The sequence below is a fragment of the Coenobita brevimanus genome, chromosome 4 (assembly GCF_032717465.1).
Source record: "Coenobita brevimanus isolate Jiangsu-jjx chromosome 4, ASM3271746v2, whole genome shotgun sequence".
Lineage (NCBI taxonomy): Eukaryota > Metazoa > Arthropoda > Malacostraca > Decapoda > Coenobitidae > Coenobita > Coenobita brevimanus.
The window spans coordinates 1,941,568-1,957,062 of record NC_136957.1 but is presented as its reverse complement, the minus strand read 5'-3'; the positions used below and the strand labels follow the sequence as shown (position 1 = coordinate 1,957,062).

The 15,495-nt window shown below is 40.9% G+C and overlaps 1 protein-coding gene across 1 annotated transcript in view; it reads left to right on the top strand.

Annotated features, from left to right (window-relative positions):
* Positions 1 to 15,495, top strand: part of LOC145394949 (uncharacterized) — a 116,583-nt gene that overhangs the window by 53,640 nt on the left and 47,448 nt on the right. Inside the window, exons 2-4 of the mRNA XM_080268701.1 lie at positions 450 to 583; positions 3,274 to 3,438; positions 9,569 to 9,736. Coding sequence (XP_080124827.1) covers positions 450 to 583; positions 3,274 to 3,438; positions 9,569 to 9,736 — 467 coding nt within the window. The remainder of the gene's footprint in view (positions 1 to 449; positions 584 to 3,273; positions 3,439 to 9,568; positions 9,737 to 15,495) is intronic.

Below are 15,495 nucleotides of genomic sequence, written 5' to 3'. Positions count from 1 at the left end.
CTGCTGCTACTACTACTACTACTACTACTACTACTACTACTACTGCTACTACTACTACTGCTACTACTACTACTGCTACTACTACTACTACTACTGATAGCAACAGTAATAATAATAATAATAATATTAATAATTAAACAACAATAATAATAATAATAATAATAATAATGCCAGCAATAAGAACGGTAGTAATAATAATAATGATGATGATGATGATGATGATGATGATGATGATGATGATGATGATGATGATGATAATAATAATAATAATGATGATAATGATAATAATAATAATAATAAAAATAATAATAATAAAAATGATAATAATAATAATAATAATAAAAATAATAATAATTAATAATAATAATATGCAGGTAAATACATCAATAAATAAATAATAGCTACTGCCGCACCTGCTAACATTTCCACTTTTCCTTAGATGATAAATGGGGCGGGCCAGGCGACCGCTGCGAGGACCACAAGTGTGACCCCAGCCGCCACACCGTCTGCGACAACATCACCAACACCTGCTCCTGCGACAGACACTTCCCCGTCATCATCAACTCAGAACACTGCCTCAGACGTACGTAGCAACTCTCAACTCTTTGTCTTATATCTGTGTGTGTGTGTATGTGTGTAATTCACCGGGTCGGTCAGGATCACTTGATGGTTGTGATCGTGTGTGTGTGTTTCTCCATACAGTACATATATGTGTGTGTGCATGCGTATGTTTTCCTTCTATGTATCTTTGTGTGTTTTCCTTATATCTGTGTGTGTGTGTTTTCTGTATATCTATCCGTGTGTGTGTGTGTGTGTGTGTGTAATTCACCGGATCGATCATTATCACTTGATGGTCGTGATCATCAGCTTTTTACCCTCCCGGAAGGGAGCTGAGAGCTCATATAGTCCGATCTAAGGGCAAGGCTGTGACCTTCACACACACACACACACACACACACACACACACACACACACACACACACACACACACACACACACACACACACACACACACATCCCCTTGCTCAAGGGGGACAGTAACCACCCACTTCATCAGTGAAACTTTTCGCAACCTGAGCGAGGCGCGAACTCCCGTCCACCAGTTGGCAAGCGAGAATGTTACCACTGCACCAGCGAGCGGTGTGTGTGTGTGTGTGTGTGTGTGTGTGTGTGTGTGTGTGTGTGCGTGTGCATGCTGTATATAGGAAATAGGGTCATCAGCTCTCAACACTTCTTCCAACTGCATTTTACAATTTAAACTAATCTACAGTATTTATTGTGTCACCCTTTGTGCTATTATTGTATAACCCAGGTTGTATTAGAAGTTGTTAAAATGCCTAACCTTACCTCCTCCTAACATCCTTCCTAACTCTCACCATACCTAACTGTCTCCTTCTGCCAACCTTCCTAAATCACTGAATAGAACATTACTTCCTCCTATCATCCTTCCTAACTTGCCATACCTAACCTTACCTCCTAACATCCTTCCTAACTTATCTAACCCTACCTCCTCCTGACATCCTTCCTAACCCTCACCATACCCAACCTTACCTCCTTCTAACATCCGTCCTAACTATCCCACCTTACCTCCTTCTAACAACCTTCCTAACTCACCATACCTAACTTACCTCCATTTTGATAGCCCTCCTACATCTCTTCTACCCTCTGCTTTCCTTTCTTCCTCTGTCTCTGTTCCTAACTCTACTAGTCCTGTCTAACTAATCTGCATAACATTACCAATCGACTTCGGCCAGTCTTACCTAATATTACTAATCTCTACTACCATACCAAGCCTTACCTACTTTTAACATCCATCCCTAACTCTTTTTCTGTTCCATACTTTCCCACCTCTCTGCCTTTCTTAATTTTCCTTCTTTCTCCCTTACCAATTAGCCTGTCCCCCTCCATTCGGCCCTGTCATCCTTCCTACTTCTGTTATTGTACTTGCCCTTGCTACTCTTGCCATACTTTTGCTGTCTGCCATCATTTCTGCCTCTCTCATCGTGCCTAAACTTACCTACCTTCTACCCTATAATGTACGTACTTTCTACCCTGTAACTTGCCTTCTTTCTACCTTGTAACTTACGTACTTTCTACCCTGTAACCTGTAACTTACCTACCTTCTACTCTGTAACCACTAACTTACTGGTCTTCTACCCTGTAACCTGTAACTTGTCTGCCTGCTACCCTGTTACTTGTAACGTAACTGTCTCCTACCCTGTAACCTGTAGCTTACCTACCTGCTACCCTGTAACCTGTTCCTGTAACCTGTAACTTGTACATCTTCTACCCTGTAACCTGTAACTTGCCTACCTTCAGCCCTATTGTCTGTAACTTGCATACCTTCTATTTTTTAACTTTGGTGGTCACTACTCTTGTGAATTGTCAGCTTGCATTTCTCCTCCATTTCGTCATTCACAAAGCACCCGTCAAACAACAAACTCTCGCCCCTTTTGTGTCTGGCTCATTAACCCATGGATTGTGAGCCACAGCTCAGGCTGGGTAGCGTCACATTACAAACCACAGCTCAGGCTGTGCTGGCTGTGCATCACCGTAAACAACTTGACCCCCACGCGGACTTACAGACGGTGCTACGCAAAGACGGAGAAAGAGAGAGAGAGAGATTTTTTTCTTTTCACCAGATGATGCCCTGGATGTTTATCTTCAAGTTTTTAATAAACAAAAACAATTTTTTATTTTTTTTTCATTTTTTCACTACTCCCCTACATAAACTTACGCATGGCCCTACTCAAAGATGGAGAGAGAGAGTTTTTTTTTTTTTCACCAGATGATGCCCTGGATGTTTAAGTTTATGATTAAAAAAAAAAAAAAAAAAAAACTTTTTCCTTCATTTTTTTTTTGCACACCACGGGGTGGGATAAAAAAAGGTAATTGCGCAATCCACAGGTTTAATGCAAGAGTCGAGCAATATTACCAGTCCTTTATGTATGCAACAGGTCATCTCTGCAAATGTCTTCCTCTTTCTGTATTTCCTACCTGCAAATGTCTTCCTCTGTCTGTATTTCCTACTGCTTATGGCCTCCAGTCTTTAAATGCTGTGTCCAGGCATCACAGAAGGAACATATCTTGAATATAACTGTCTTTTATGCACCTGTTAAAAATTTACTTGGAGGGAACAATTATTGCCAGCTTCTAGCCTTTGGTTCCTTCTTCCTTATATAACTTACCTCTTTTCCTTTCTGTAACCTGTCCCTTCCTTGCTACATATGTCTCCATGCCTAACCTTGCTGTGCCTTTCCATGCCTGCCACAGCTGTCAAGTTAGGTGGACAATGTCAGTACGACGACCAATGCCAGTACCATGTGGAACACTCGGCATGCAGGGAGTCCTACACCAACTACACAGAGTGCCAGTGTCTGCGGCACTACGAGGAGCGAACCATCCGGGGCTATGCCGTTCCCAGCCAGTGTTTCCCAGGTTAGCCCAAGTGCATTTCAGTCCCTCGCCCCCAAGACGTCTTTCGTAAGCCAGATAAAAATACAGTATCTAATGGATAAATATATTTAATGCTATTCACATGGATTGCTAAGCATCTTGCTAACCCCTTCTACGATACAGCTTTCTGGAGGTGAATGGAATCATGTAGTCTAGTGACAGAATAAAATGATAAAGGTGTTCCTGAACTGGATGGGTTATGGAGATTGTTTATAACCCACTCAGTGTAGGAAAGTTTTGTCTTAGCTATATGAAACTGCCAACCAGAATAGAGTATAAAAGACGTCCATGGGATGAAGGGGATTAAAAGTGAAGTGAGACACACCTCATAAGTACTGAGGCTGTTCTCCTTACCCTCTTGTACTGGTGGAAGTACTGGATACAAAAGAAAGAACCGTGACATGAAATCTACCAGGACTGGTAGTGTCTGGATCCTTCAGTCCCTGCCACCCGTGCGATGCAATGAACCACAGTCCAACTTGGCAATGATGGTGAAGGGTATACCTGTGATATCCAGGGGGCTACAGGGTATCAGCCAGTGCAGTTGAGTTACAACATAGCAGTATGTCTGACAAATTGGTGTGGGATTGTAATATAATAATGCCAACAGTTACAAAATTACTCCTTTTGGTCTCTAGGGACATGATGATGATGATGATGATCATAATAACTATTATATTGATGGTGTAGGAGGACATAATGTTAGGCAGTGTAGTTCAGATCATTTAGCCCATAACAGACCATCCCACATCCTTGGCAACATTTTGCATGAAATGGTAACAAAATATCTAAATTCACAAGGTATCACTAAACCTGCGCTCAAAAATTGCTGTGATGTTACCCGATCTGCAGAACTCCAGAAAATTACTTGAAAAGCACCGTAACATCTGGAAAATGAGGGTAGTGTGTGTTGGAGGAAAGTTAGATGGTGGATGACAAGGTGACAAGGAGGCGATTTGTTTGTGACCACCCCATCAGGGATTAAGGCATCTGACTGTACATACAGATATATTTAATATCACCAAAACTGTGAAAATTATGGTTAGATTTCTTATGACTAGATGGTAAAAAATGTTCCTAAGAGGAGTTGAATATCTTTACGGTAGATCTGGCTGAAAAGCTGGTACATTCTCAACGCAGTGCAATGTGTCAGTATTCTGCTTAAATTTGGATGCTCACCTCATTAGTTAATTGGGACATCCTTTATCTACTCACATGATCACAGTACACTGAGTGACAGGTCAAATGGTTTATTGTATTACAGGATACCATTTACTGTATATACTGTACCATAATGAGTAGCAACCAAATAACCAGGTAGACATATAATGGTCTGGTGGGTTAAGGTCGGTCAACAGGATGTTGCCCATAAGAGTTTACATGTGAGAGGTGGTTGGGTGTATTATTCTCCTAACATTACTCTGGGGCAAGCACTGAAACACTCTTACTAATGTCTGGACCAAATAGCCTAGCTCAGGACCTGTACGCACCCAGCACTGATGGAACAGTAAAGGTTTGAAATGGATAAATTTGTACTTCAAAGGGAGTAGTATGGGATTGGCTATTAATATATTCTTATAGTTTGTCCTAATGCAGTAGCAAAACACATGGGATAATTACTTGGGCCCATATTCTAATCAGGTAAGGAGGCTCCCCAGCACCTCTTCCATAGTGATCTATTTTTGGATATGATTGGCTAATATCCTTTTGTATGTTCATGCAGGGCATGGCCATACATCAAGGATTTACGCAGTGATTCCATGGTTATCACACACTTGATTATAGTGGTTTCCATTATCACTTCAAGATGAAAGTCTGCACTGCTGCCATTTTTGAACTTTTTCCAGCTAAAATAAACATTAGTATTGTGCACCTGAGCTGTTTCTACCAACAGTGATGGTGCAAAATCTGTGGTTGCTGATGGCATTGAGGGATTCAAATATGAGGTCCTACTCAAGGATCCCAGGTGGTGGAGACCACTAACTCTCCACCCCCTAGCCTCGGAACCCCTCACCTCGAGCCCATCTCAGGTCTCTGTATGGTACATGTTTCTTGCTTATTGTGCCAGTTTCATCATTCTGTTACCTAACCATGGCTGTGTGTGTTTCTGATACCATAGCAGTATGTGTGTATTTAGTGTGCATAAACCTGTAAAAGGGAAAATTTGGGTTAACAAATGGGGTGCCTGGAACCAATTACAATACATCTATAGGTTCTGTGCTCTTGTTGCTGTATTGCACAATTTTGTTATGCACTATATAACACAGAAGAGGACAGTAAGGCGTAATAAGCAAAACAAATCACGTAGGAAAAGGTGTTTGGGAACTTCCATAACCAGCAAGAGTACTAGCCTATAGGTTCTTTCTAATAACGTCAAAATTAATCTGAGAAGTACACTTCAGACCATATTCTTGTCAGTGAAGGAAGATTTTTTTTTTTAGCACCTCTTCCTTACAAATTTATTTTGCATACCACACATACCTGTTCTCTTGCATCATACTTGTCTTTTTTTTTTTGGCATAAACAGCAAACAAGGTTATAGTATCCATCCATCCATCCATCCATCATCCAATCCTACGTTGCCCCATGAGGGGTGTAGGAGCCCGGGGCTAAGCAAGTTGGCCCTGATATTTAAGATGAGAGTGACCAGCCTCACTCATCCCTGAGTGGAATTACGTGAGCAATAAACCCCAACCATCCCTTGGATATAAACCTTCACTGGCTCAATCCGATTGAAGTGCCGTAATTACCCACTAAACCAGCAGGTGCCAAAATTTGGTTATATGGGTACCACCTAGCACAGTAAATGGTTTCATAGTGTACAAGAACCCACTTGGCATGTCACTCAGTGTAGAGTCACCCACAGGCAGCAGGAGGAAAGAATGAAGGAAAGACAGAAGAGGGAGTGTAAAGTCACCCGTAGGCAGAAGGATGAGGAAGGAATGAAAGAAAGAAAGACAGAAGAGCATGGAAGGAAAGAAGGATGGAGGAAAGGGCTGACACCCGAGAGCAGCACTACGTCGAGTGAGTGGATGGCTTGCGCCCCCACCTACCACTCAAGGTTATAGTAAATTGCCATAAATAACATACAAGGACAGCCATATCCAGCAGAAGGGAAGGAGCATGATCACATGTGAAATTACTAGAAGTTTTAATTCACACCGACTCATTATGTTACTAAATTCCTCAAAATTTATTACTAAATCTCTCTTTTGACTGAAGTAATTCTCTTATAACATTTATGGAAGATATTTATTGCATAGATTTGATAAGTAACACATCTTTTTTTTAAATTTTAAGTACACCTCCCTAACTCCATGCTTGTGAGAATATATCGAGTGCCAAATGCAGAACTATGGTAAGGAAGAGGTGTTATTCAGCCTCCTAAGCATAAGAACATGACCATACAAGCTGAATAGGAATAAAGATAATAAGAACATGACCCTCAAGCTGAACAGAAACAAAGATGATAATAAGAACATGACCTTACAAGCTGAACAAAAGCAAAGATGAAATGTAACCAACCTGGGGAAGGATTCAGAAGCTTATTGACCATCACCTCCGAGTAGTAACTATTTTTTAAGGGGGGGGGGGAGAACAAAGTATGAAATAATCTCTTGTCTTGCTATGAGAGGAAAATTTATTTTTGTTTCTAGGAGTGCTTAGTGGAGAGTGTAAAGTCTTCTCTCTAGTCCTTTCTTTAAAATACAATCGTATTTACAGGAGAGAAATTATTTTGAGCTATTACAGGAAAGACATAAAAGGGAAAATGGCAAAAATCTCTCATGTCTGATGTTTTGCCTATCAAAATCTGGGTGAGGGAGCGGGAGTTGATTTTTCTGTTAAGTTAGTAATGAATAGAGGAGTGAAAAACTAATCAGATATTTATTTAGAAAAAAAAAAAGAAAAAGTCCATACACCATAAAAGAGGTTTCAGAATCCCACTGCTGGCCCCCTCAGCCTTCTGGAATCATCAAATTTGAATGAAGTTATTTTTTACACGTATGCATTTTAGAACACTGTGTATCTGATTTTTCCACCATGTCGGATTTAATTCCCTAACCCCTTGATTTCCATGATGTATTTAGTTCACGCATTCTTTGAGCCTCCAGACATATTTATTCATCTTGGGACAGAGCTGTAGCAGTGAAGGGTTAAATGAAGGCAGTAACTCACCCCTGTAGTATGAATAGTCTCTCCTGAGTTGAATCAAGAAGTCTGGCAGTGGAAAGAACAATGCTTTAAAATACATCACTGGATACAGGGGTGTGAAGATCAGTAGTATTTCCAGTGTAAGGCTTGAATTGATTATCTATATTATTACCTGTAATTTTATTTTTGGATAAATTTTGCATTCTTTTTTGCCTGTAGCTCTAGATGTGTAATTAGGGCCACAAAATACACCTGTGGCTGTTTTATTTATGCAACTCTTAGTGTGTTAATTGTGTAGCCATAGATTACACCCTTTTCGGTGCCATGACATTCAGGGTGGTCCAAAAATAGCACTTTACCAGAAACTCACCTGGTGGTATCGTGTGTGTTGTGGGGACGGCTCGGTGTGCTGGTGTGGACTTTGGTGTGGCAGTGGGAGTGGTAAACAAATACATAAATGATTGAAGATACTTATGATGCTGACTGAATTGTTCCCACAACACAAGAAATTGCAGGGTGCAGTGGAAGCCAAGGATTATACATGGACCACCTGTATATTGCGTTGTATTCTCATTACTACCAGGCAATTATATCAACTTAGGGGCCCTCCTGGTAGCAAAGGGAGGTTAATGAAGGCTGTATCTGATCCATACAATTTAAAAAGTCTCCCCAAAGCTGAATATAACCATCTGTCGGTAGTGAGAACTCTGTGGAAAAAATCGTCATGGAACTGAAAAGGTTTATAGTGCCTGATTTGACTACCCTTCATTCCATTACTTCATACGCTCCCAGGTTGTGCTCATGAAACTCTGTTACCCTTCCCATCCTTCCCTAGGTTTCCTCCTTTACCCTTTCATCTAAATCCTTTCCATCCTTCATCTTTCATTTTGTATCCTTTCCATCCCATCCACTTGACTTCCTTCCCATCCTCCTTCCATTACCCCTCATTTTAAATAATTTCCATTCTTTATATTTCATCTTGTATCCTTTCCATCCTATCCTCTTAACTTCCTTCCCATCCTCCTTCCTTTACCCCTCCTTCTGTGTCCATTCCATCCTTTACCTCTCATCTTGTAACCTTTTCATCCCATCCTCTTTATTTCCTTCCCATCCTCTATGTTTCTTCTTGTAAAGTTCCTTGTTATCCCCCTCTCTTCTTTAATGTCACCCTTTGCTGCTGTGTGCATCTTCTTTCATGTTTTCTGACCCATTTCTTCCCTTTGTCTTTTCACCTTCACTTTTTCCTGACTCTGGCTTTCATAATGACTCTTTTTCTGACCTATACCTTCTCATTTTGATCCATTTCAAACTTTTGCTTGTCTCCCTTGTCCGGTTTCTCACCTCTGTGCTTTCACATGGCTTTCCTTATTTTTTTTTTTCTCGTTCACCCTTTTTCTGAATTTGCTTCACCTCGGTCCTTTTCTTCCTGTTTCTCTTTTCATTTCCCCTTTCCTGATCTCTCTCTCTCTCTCTCTCTCTCTCTCTCTCTCTCTCTCTCTCTCTCTCCACTTCTGACTTTCTATACTTTGACTTAACTTTCTTCTCTCTTTCTTTCCACTGCCACCCTTTCTTGACCTTTGCTCTTCCTCACCTCAGTATCATCATTTTAACCTCTCATTACCTGTGTTTCTTTTCATTGACCCTTTCCTTCCTTCTGCCTTTTTTCTTTAACCTCATTCTGACTTAAACTCTGTACCCTCACTTTTCTCTGCCTCTTGTCTGTGCCCCTGCTTCCCCTTGTACCCCTTTTAACCTTTTTTTCGTGTTGACCTTGTTCTTCCTTTATTCTTACCCCTTTTCTGATTTCCACTTTATCTTTCCATTGACCCTTTTTCCTCCCTTTTCCGCTTTTCTTTAACTACGTGTCTTCTGACTTCTACTTCACCTCCATACCCTCACTCTTCTATGTCCCTCGTCTGTGTCCTGTGCCACCCTTCGTGACCCCCCTGCCATCCCTCAGACCTGGAGTCCCTGAAGGCAGACGTCCCCACTCTCCTGGGTATGGGTCTGGGCTTATCAATGTTGTCTGCCCTCATCTGTCTCGTCCTCAAGATCTTCTCACGCGCCCGTTTCGCCCGCCCTCGCCGCTACGCAGACGCCCGCATCAACCCGCCCCTCACGGTCTCTGGTTAGTGCCCTACCTACCTACCCGCCTTCTCCCTTTTGTCCCTCCTGCCTCTTACCTCCACACCTCCCACATCACCACTACGTTGTTGCCCATTCACACACCTGTCTTGTTTTCACACTCATATTCTGTTCCACTGTTTTTTAATCACCCACATAGATCTGTTCTGTTATTTGTGTTGTGTTTGTTGTCAAGTACACTCGCATACCTGTCCTCTGTTTTCCATTTTGTGCACTATTTAGCTGGCATATATCCTTCTGTTCTTTGTGATGTGTCATGTTATCTCAGTGGTCACATGCATATGCTGTATTTTTCATCCTGTTGTACACTGTTTCACTCACCCCACATGTTTTTTTTTTTTGTTTTTTTTAACCTTGTCATATTTGTTTTGTCTGTTTACAGCATCATGACTTCAAGTTTGTCATACAGTGTTATTTTACACACGCGTCTTCTGTTGTCCCTGTTTTCAGATTTTCTTCCTCTTTCTCCAGAGGTTTGTGTATTTTTTTTCCCTTTTGTAATCTTTGTAATGGTGGTTTTATCTCAAGCTATTTTACAGCTTATTATTCTATTATTATTGTATGTTTTTTGTGGCTGTTTGATCCTTGTCAGCATTCTTACATTTCACTAGCTGGAAGTCCTCATTATGTATCTGTGTATTTTTCCATACAGTTGATACTATAAACTGAGGGAAACTGGCATGTAAAGTTTTTAAAATAGAAGTAAGTGCCATTTGCTCACTGTACTCACGGACACTTACAAACACCCGTATTTATAAACACTACAGGAGGGATGTTATGCAGCACCTGTGTCCTTGTTTACATCTCACGTATACTGTGGTCTGACTACTGTAATGGGTTCACTTGATTGTAGTAGATGTGAGATGTAAACAAATGCACTAATATCGCAGACCCGCAAAATATCACTTCCCTGTACTAGAAGCAGTTGTACGTTGCTGGAGGCATGGCGGCTTTTAACACCACCTAAGTGTGTGTTTGCCAAGCACTACACATATTGCCACCCACATTTCATTAACAAAGCTGTCACAGGTGGCAGCCATAACACCTCCTCCGAGGCCATCAATCAGGACAAACTTGGTATGTCAGCAATTGTACTCCCAGTGGTTGCATGTGAAAAGTTTCATGTAAATGTTTGTTTGGGGTTGAAATTTTGTCATATATGCAAATTTAACATGAATAGTTTACGACGGAATTTTAATTGGTTTTTCTGCAAATCACAATGGACGTCATAACAACTAAATTTTGAAAAACATTAGCAGGTAATGAGGACTTTCAGTGCCATTCTCATAAAATGTCCCTGTCTTCATTGTGCTTTCATTCATCTGCATTTGTCTGTCATTCATCTACTCCTGTCTGTCCATTCATTTATTTTTGACTGTCATTCATCTACTTTTGTCTGCCATTCATCTGCTTCCGCCCGTTTTTCATTTCCTCCCCATAATTGCCTCTCACACCTGGCCTCTCAAATCCTCCCATATTTTCTGTACACCATCTTGCTTGTATCTCTTCAGTCATTAGTTTTCCAAACTATCATTGTTGCACTTCTTTCACATTCATAGCCTCACAATTAACAGTTCTGTTTTTAATTCCATCTTTCTGTTGACCTGTTTTATTTATGTTTATTTTATTATGACCATCAAGCTATTTTCTTCATTGTAGTGGAGACCTGTAAAGTCAGTTTCTTTTCTTGTGTGGGAACTAGATCACTCCCAGATGTTAAATACTGATTTGTGGTGGCATAAATTGATGGACCTTAGCTGTGAGGTAGAAATGAGTCTTCTTGGTTACTAGTTAAAATCTCCCACTAATCTGACTAAACCTGGACACCTAAGCTGAAAGGGGGTTAAGGATCTTTGTCAGCTGAGAATGAATGTGCTATAGAACTGAAGGGGTAAATGAAGGCTGCATTTATCCCTTCCAGTTTGAGAACGTGTCTCCTAAGATGAAGAAAATAAAAAATTTAAGTAGCAACTAGTCGTCTCCTTTTGGTCAGTCCTGGTCCGAGGCTTCCTGTTTGTATTTTTAGTTAGTTGTTTTCTGGGGAGGGGCACTAACCCTCCGCCAACCCACTTGTCACATAGGGAACACGTGTTGGTTGCTTATAAGGTTACCACCCAACGTTGTAAATGCTTTCCTGGTTTACAGGAAATCATTTGACTTGCCACTCAGTGTAAAGCTACCCTAAAAAGAGAGTATCACTACACTAACTGAGTGGATGATGGGGTTGTAAAAGAGATACAAGGTAGAGCAGTAGATGTTGGAGTGGCCCTATTGAGAGAGGGCAGTGTTTGGAAACTACCTGTACTGTTGCTTGCAGATTATACTGTTTTGTTAAGTGAAGACGAAGGGGAGTTGCAAGGCTTGGTGGATGAGTTTGGGAGAGAGAGTAAAGAAACTGAATCTAAAGGTGAATGTAGGGAAGAATAAATTTATGGTGTTCGAGAGAAGTGAAGTCAGTGAATGTACAGTGAGGCTGGATGAGGAGGAAATGGAAAATGTGTGTGTGTTTAAGTACTTGGGTAGTGTGATAAGTAAGGATGGAAGTTTAGAGGGTGATGTGCTTGAAAGGGTGCAACAGGGAAAAAAGGTTGCTGGTTCCTTGAAAGCAGCGATAAGAAACAAGGAAGTGAGCATGGAAGTGAAATAGCTACTACATGACAGTATTGCGATACCAACTCTACCGTATGGAAGTGAAGCTTGGACGTTGTTGGAGGGACAGAAGTCATGAGTGAGAGCAGTGGAAATGAGTTATTTGAGAGGAGCCTATGGAGTCACATGGAGAGACAGACTGATAAATGAGGAAGTGAAGGAGCGTTGTGGTGTGGATGTGGATGTGATAGGAAGCATTAGGAGAAAAACACTGAGGTGGTTTGGCCATGTGGAGAGGATGGGGAGTGAGAGACCAACGAGGAGAGTGTATGCGAGTGAAGTGGAGGGGGGGAGAGGTAGGGGGAGGCCAAGGATGAGATGGAGGGATGGGGTGGAGAGGTATATGAGAAGGGGGGTGTGAGCTGGGGGCAGGGCAGTGTAATGGCAGGGGACAGGGCGACATGGAGGCGATTTGTTTGTGGCCACCTCTTACAGGATTAAGGTGTCTGGGAATATATAGATAGATAGATAGATAGATAGAAGTAGCATCTACCTCTTTAGGCTGAAGGAGTTAAACACACTATACCCTATTTACTCTAACTTGGCCTAAAATTGCCATTACTCCATCCTGATTGTTGAGTTGTTGCGATAGATTAACACTAGATTATGATGCAAGTCATGAAAAAGTGCTGTGGAAAGGATGTAGAGCTGCAGTGTCATCTTTTTCTGCCACTGAGCTATGTGACATAAGCTGCAAAAGGATGAAAATCTGGGCCAAGTTAAGGCAAAAGAATCACTGTATCATTTTTTTACATCCAGTAGTGATTTCTACTCCATTTGCTCATCATAGTCATGTATTTTTATTTTGTTTATTTATTTATTTTTCTTTTATGCTTTTCGGTATTATCCATTCCTCTTTAATCCACACTCATTCATTGTCCCTGCTCATTTCTCTCTCTCTCTCTCTCTCTCTCTCTCTCTCTCTCTCTCTCTCTCTCTCTGTATTCATCATACCCAATTGTTTTCTGTTTTTTTTTTTCCCCCTCCATAATCCACACTTACACATTGCACCATCTGTTCATCATATCTCCCCATTTCACATTGTCATTATCTCCTTATGGTTTTCAGTATTCTCCTTGCCTCCCTAATCTACAACCACCCACTCCCTCCCTCTCTTTACCCACCATCCATGTCAATCCCCCAGCATAATTGACTGCATTCCTGCCATGTTTTATATGTACCAATGCTTCTTTATAATTCAGTGTTTTATATCTTTGTATCGATGTCTTATAAGTGTCATCCATTTTTACATTTTAACCCCCTCGGCATGGATATGTCCTTTCCATTTTATTCTTGTCATTTTTTAACATTTTTATTCAGCGTAGGACAGGGTCTGAACTGGAAGGGTTAGATAAGGCCTTCATTTAGCCTTCAGTTCCTTGAATCTCTCCCAAGGTAAAGAAAATGATTGATTAACAGTAAGAATAAACTAAGGACATAATCGGGCTGAAAGGGTTAATACTTTCTGAGACAGGCTTTATATGATTCTGATGTAACTTCTTTTATCCATGTTTTACTCTTCTGGTGTCACCTGGTTTTTACTATTTTACATTTCTGCCAATTTACCTCCCTATTTTATCTGGTATGTATTCTCTTCATTCATGTTTCGCAGGTCAGCTTTTGCCCCCTTCCCTCTATATGTGTTATTCGAACCTCCCGAACCCCCCTGATTATCTTACTTTTATACGCAATGTAGTTATTCTGTGTGGTTTTTGCAGGTCGTGTTTTTTTCCCCTTTCCTTCTCTCAACGGGATTTTCATAGGTGTGGTATCCCCATGGACCCCTTAGAAGGACCTGGGGAGCATGGTCGGTATACCCTAAAGAGAATTAGTTTCATGTACATATTGTATTTATATGTAGGAATCTTTACTAGCAACTCCCAACATCACCAACACCAATAACATGGATGACAAGGCTAAGCTGTCCGAAAATCATAGTTTTGGTTAGTAGGATGATGTAGGGGAGAGAGTATCTTGTATATACTGTTTTTATGTAGGAACCCCTCATAGCAACTCCCAACACCACCACCACTGGTAACACTGACGACACTGTGAGGAAATCTGTTGGTTGTAGTATTGGAAGTAGAAAGATGTTGTTGTAGGGGGAAAGCATTAGTAGTCCACCATGTATATACAGTACTGTTTTTATGTAGGAATCTATCATAGCAACTCCCAACACCTCCAACACCCTTACCTTTTTTAAAGAAAACATAACTGTGCTAGGAGGTCTGACGGTTGTAATTATGGTGTCAGGAATAGGTTGTTTGTTGTAGGGGGAGAGAAATGATAACTATACTGCATTTATTCTAACTTGGCCAAACATGTTGCTTCTCCATCTTCAGTGGTGAGATGTAACAGCAGACAAAGAGTAGAATATGATGCTAGTAACAAAGAAGTGCTGTGGAAAGGATGGAGAGCCACAGCATTGTCTTTTTCTGCCCCTGAGTTGTGTAAAAGAAGCTGCAATAAGTGAAATCTAGGCAAAGGTAAAATTAAAAATATATTTAGTATCAGCCATATAATGTGTTTTTATGAAGGATCTTTAAGAAAGTATTTCTGATGTTCTTAAAGAAAACAAATAGTGCCACAGAATCTAAGGGTCATAGTTTTGCTGGTAGTGAGAGGATGTTGCAGGGAGCGAGGGAGGTGCTGTACAATTCATACTTATAGGTGACTGTTGCAGAGGGAGAGAGATTAACAAGAAGGGTGTGTGAAAATCAGATGCTAGAAAACAGAGATGAGATGCAAAATCAGATGGAGAGACAAACTTGTGGAGTATATGAGGAAAGATGTGCTGTTGACTGAGAGAACATAACTGATTAAGGACAAAAAAGCAGTAACCAAAAAGGCTTGCAGCTCATTTTTTATTGAGTAGGTCCCTCACTACATGCAGTGTTGAGCTGTAGATATGTAATGTTCTCCCTTGTTTCCACACCTGAGAACCACATATCCCTCAGTGTTTCATTATCCCTGTCCAATTACAGAAGCTGGCATGTTGTGAGTGACTGAGATGTGGGAACAGGTCGAGGTTTTTGTCTATTATTATTAACCCATTGGCTGCGGCTGTATCATATATGATATCTGAGTCCAAAT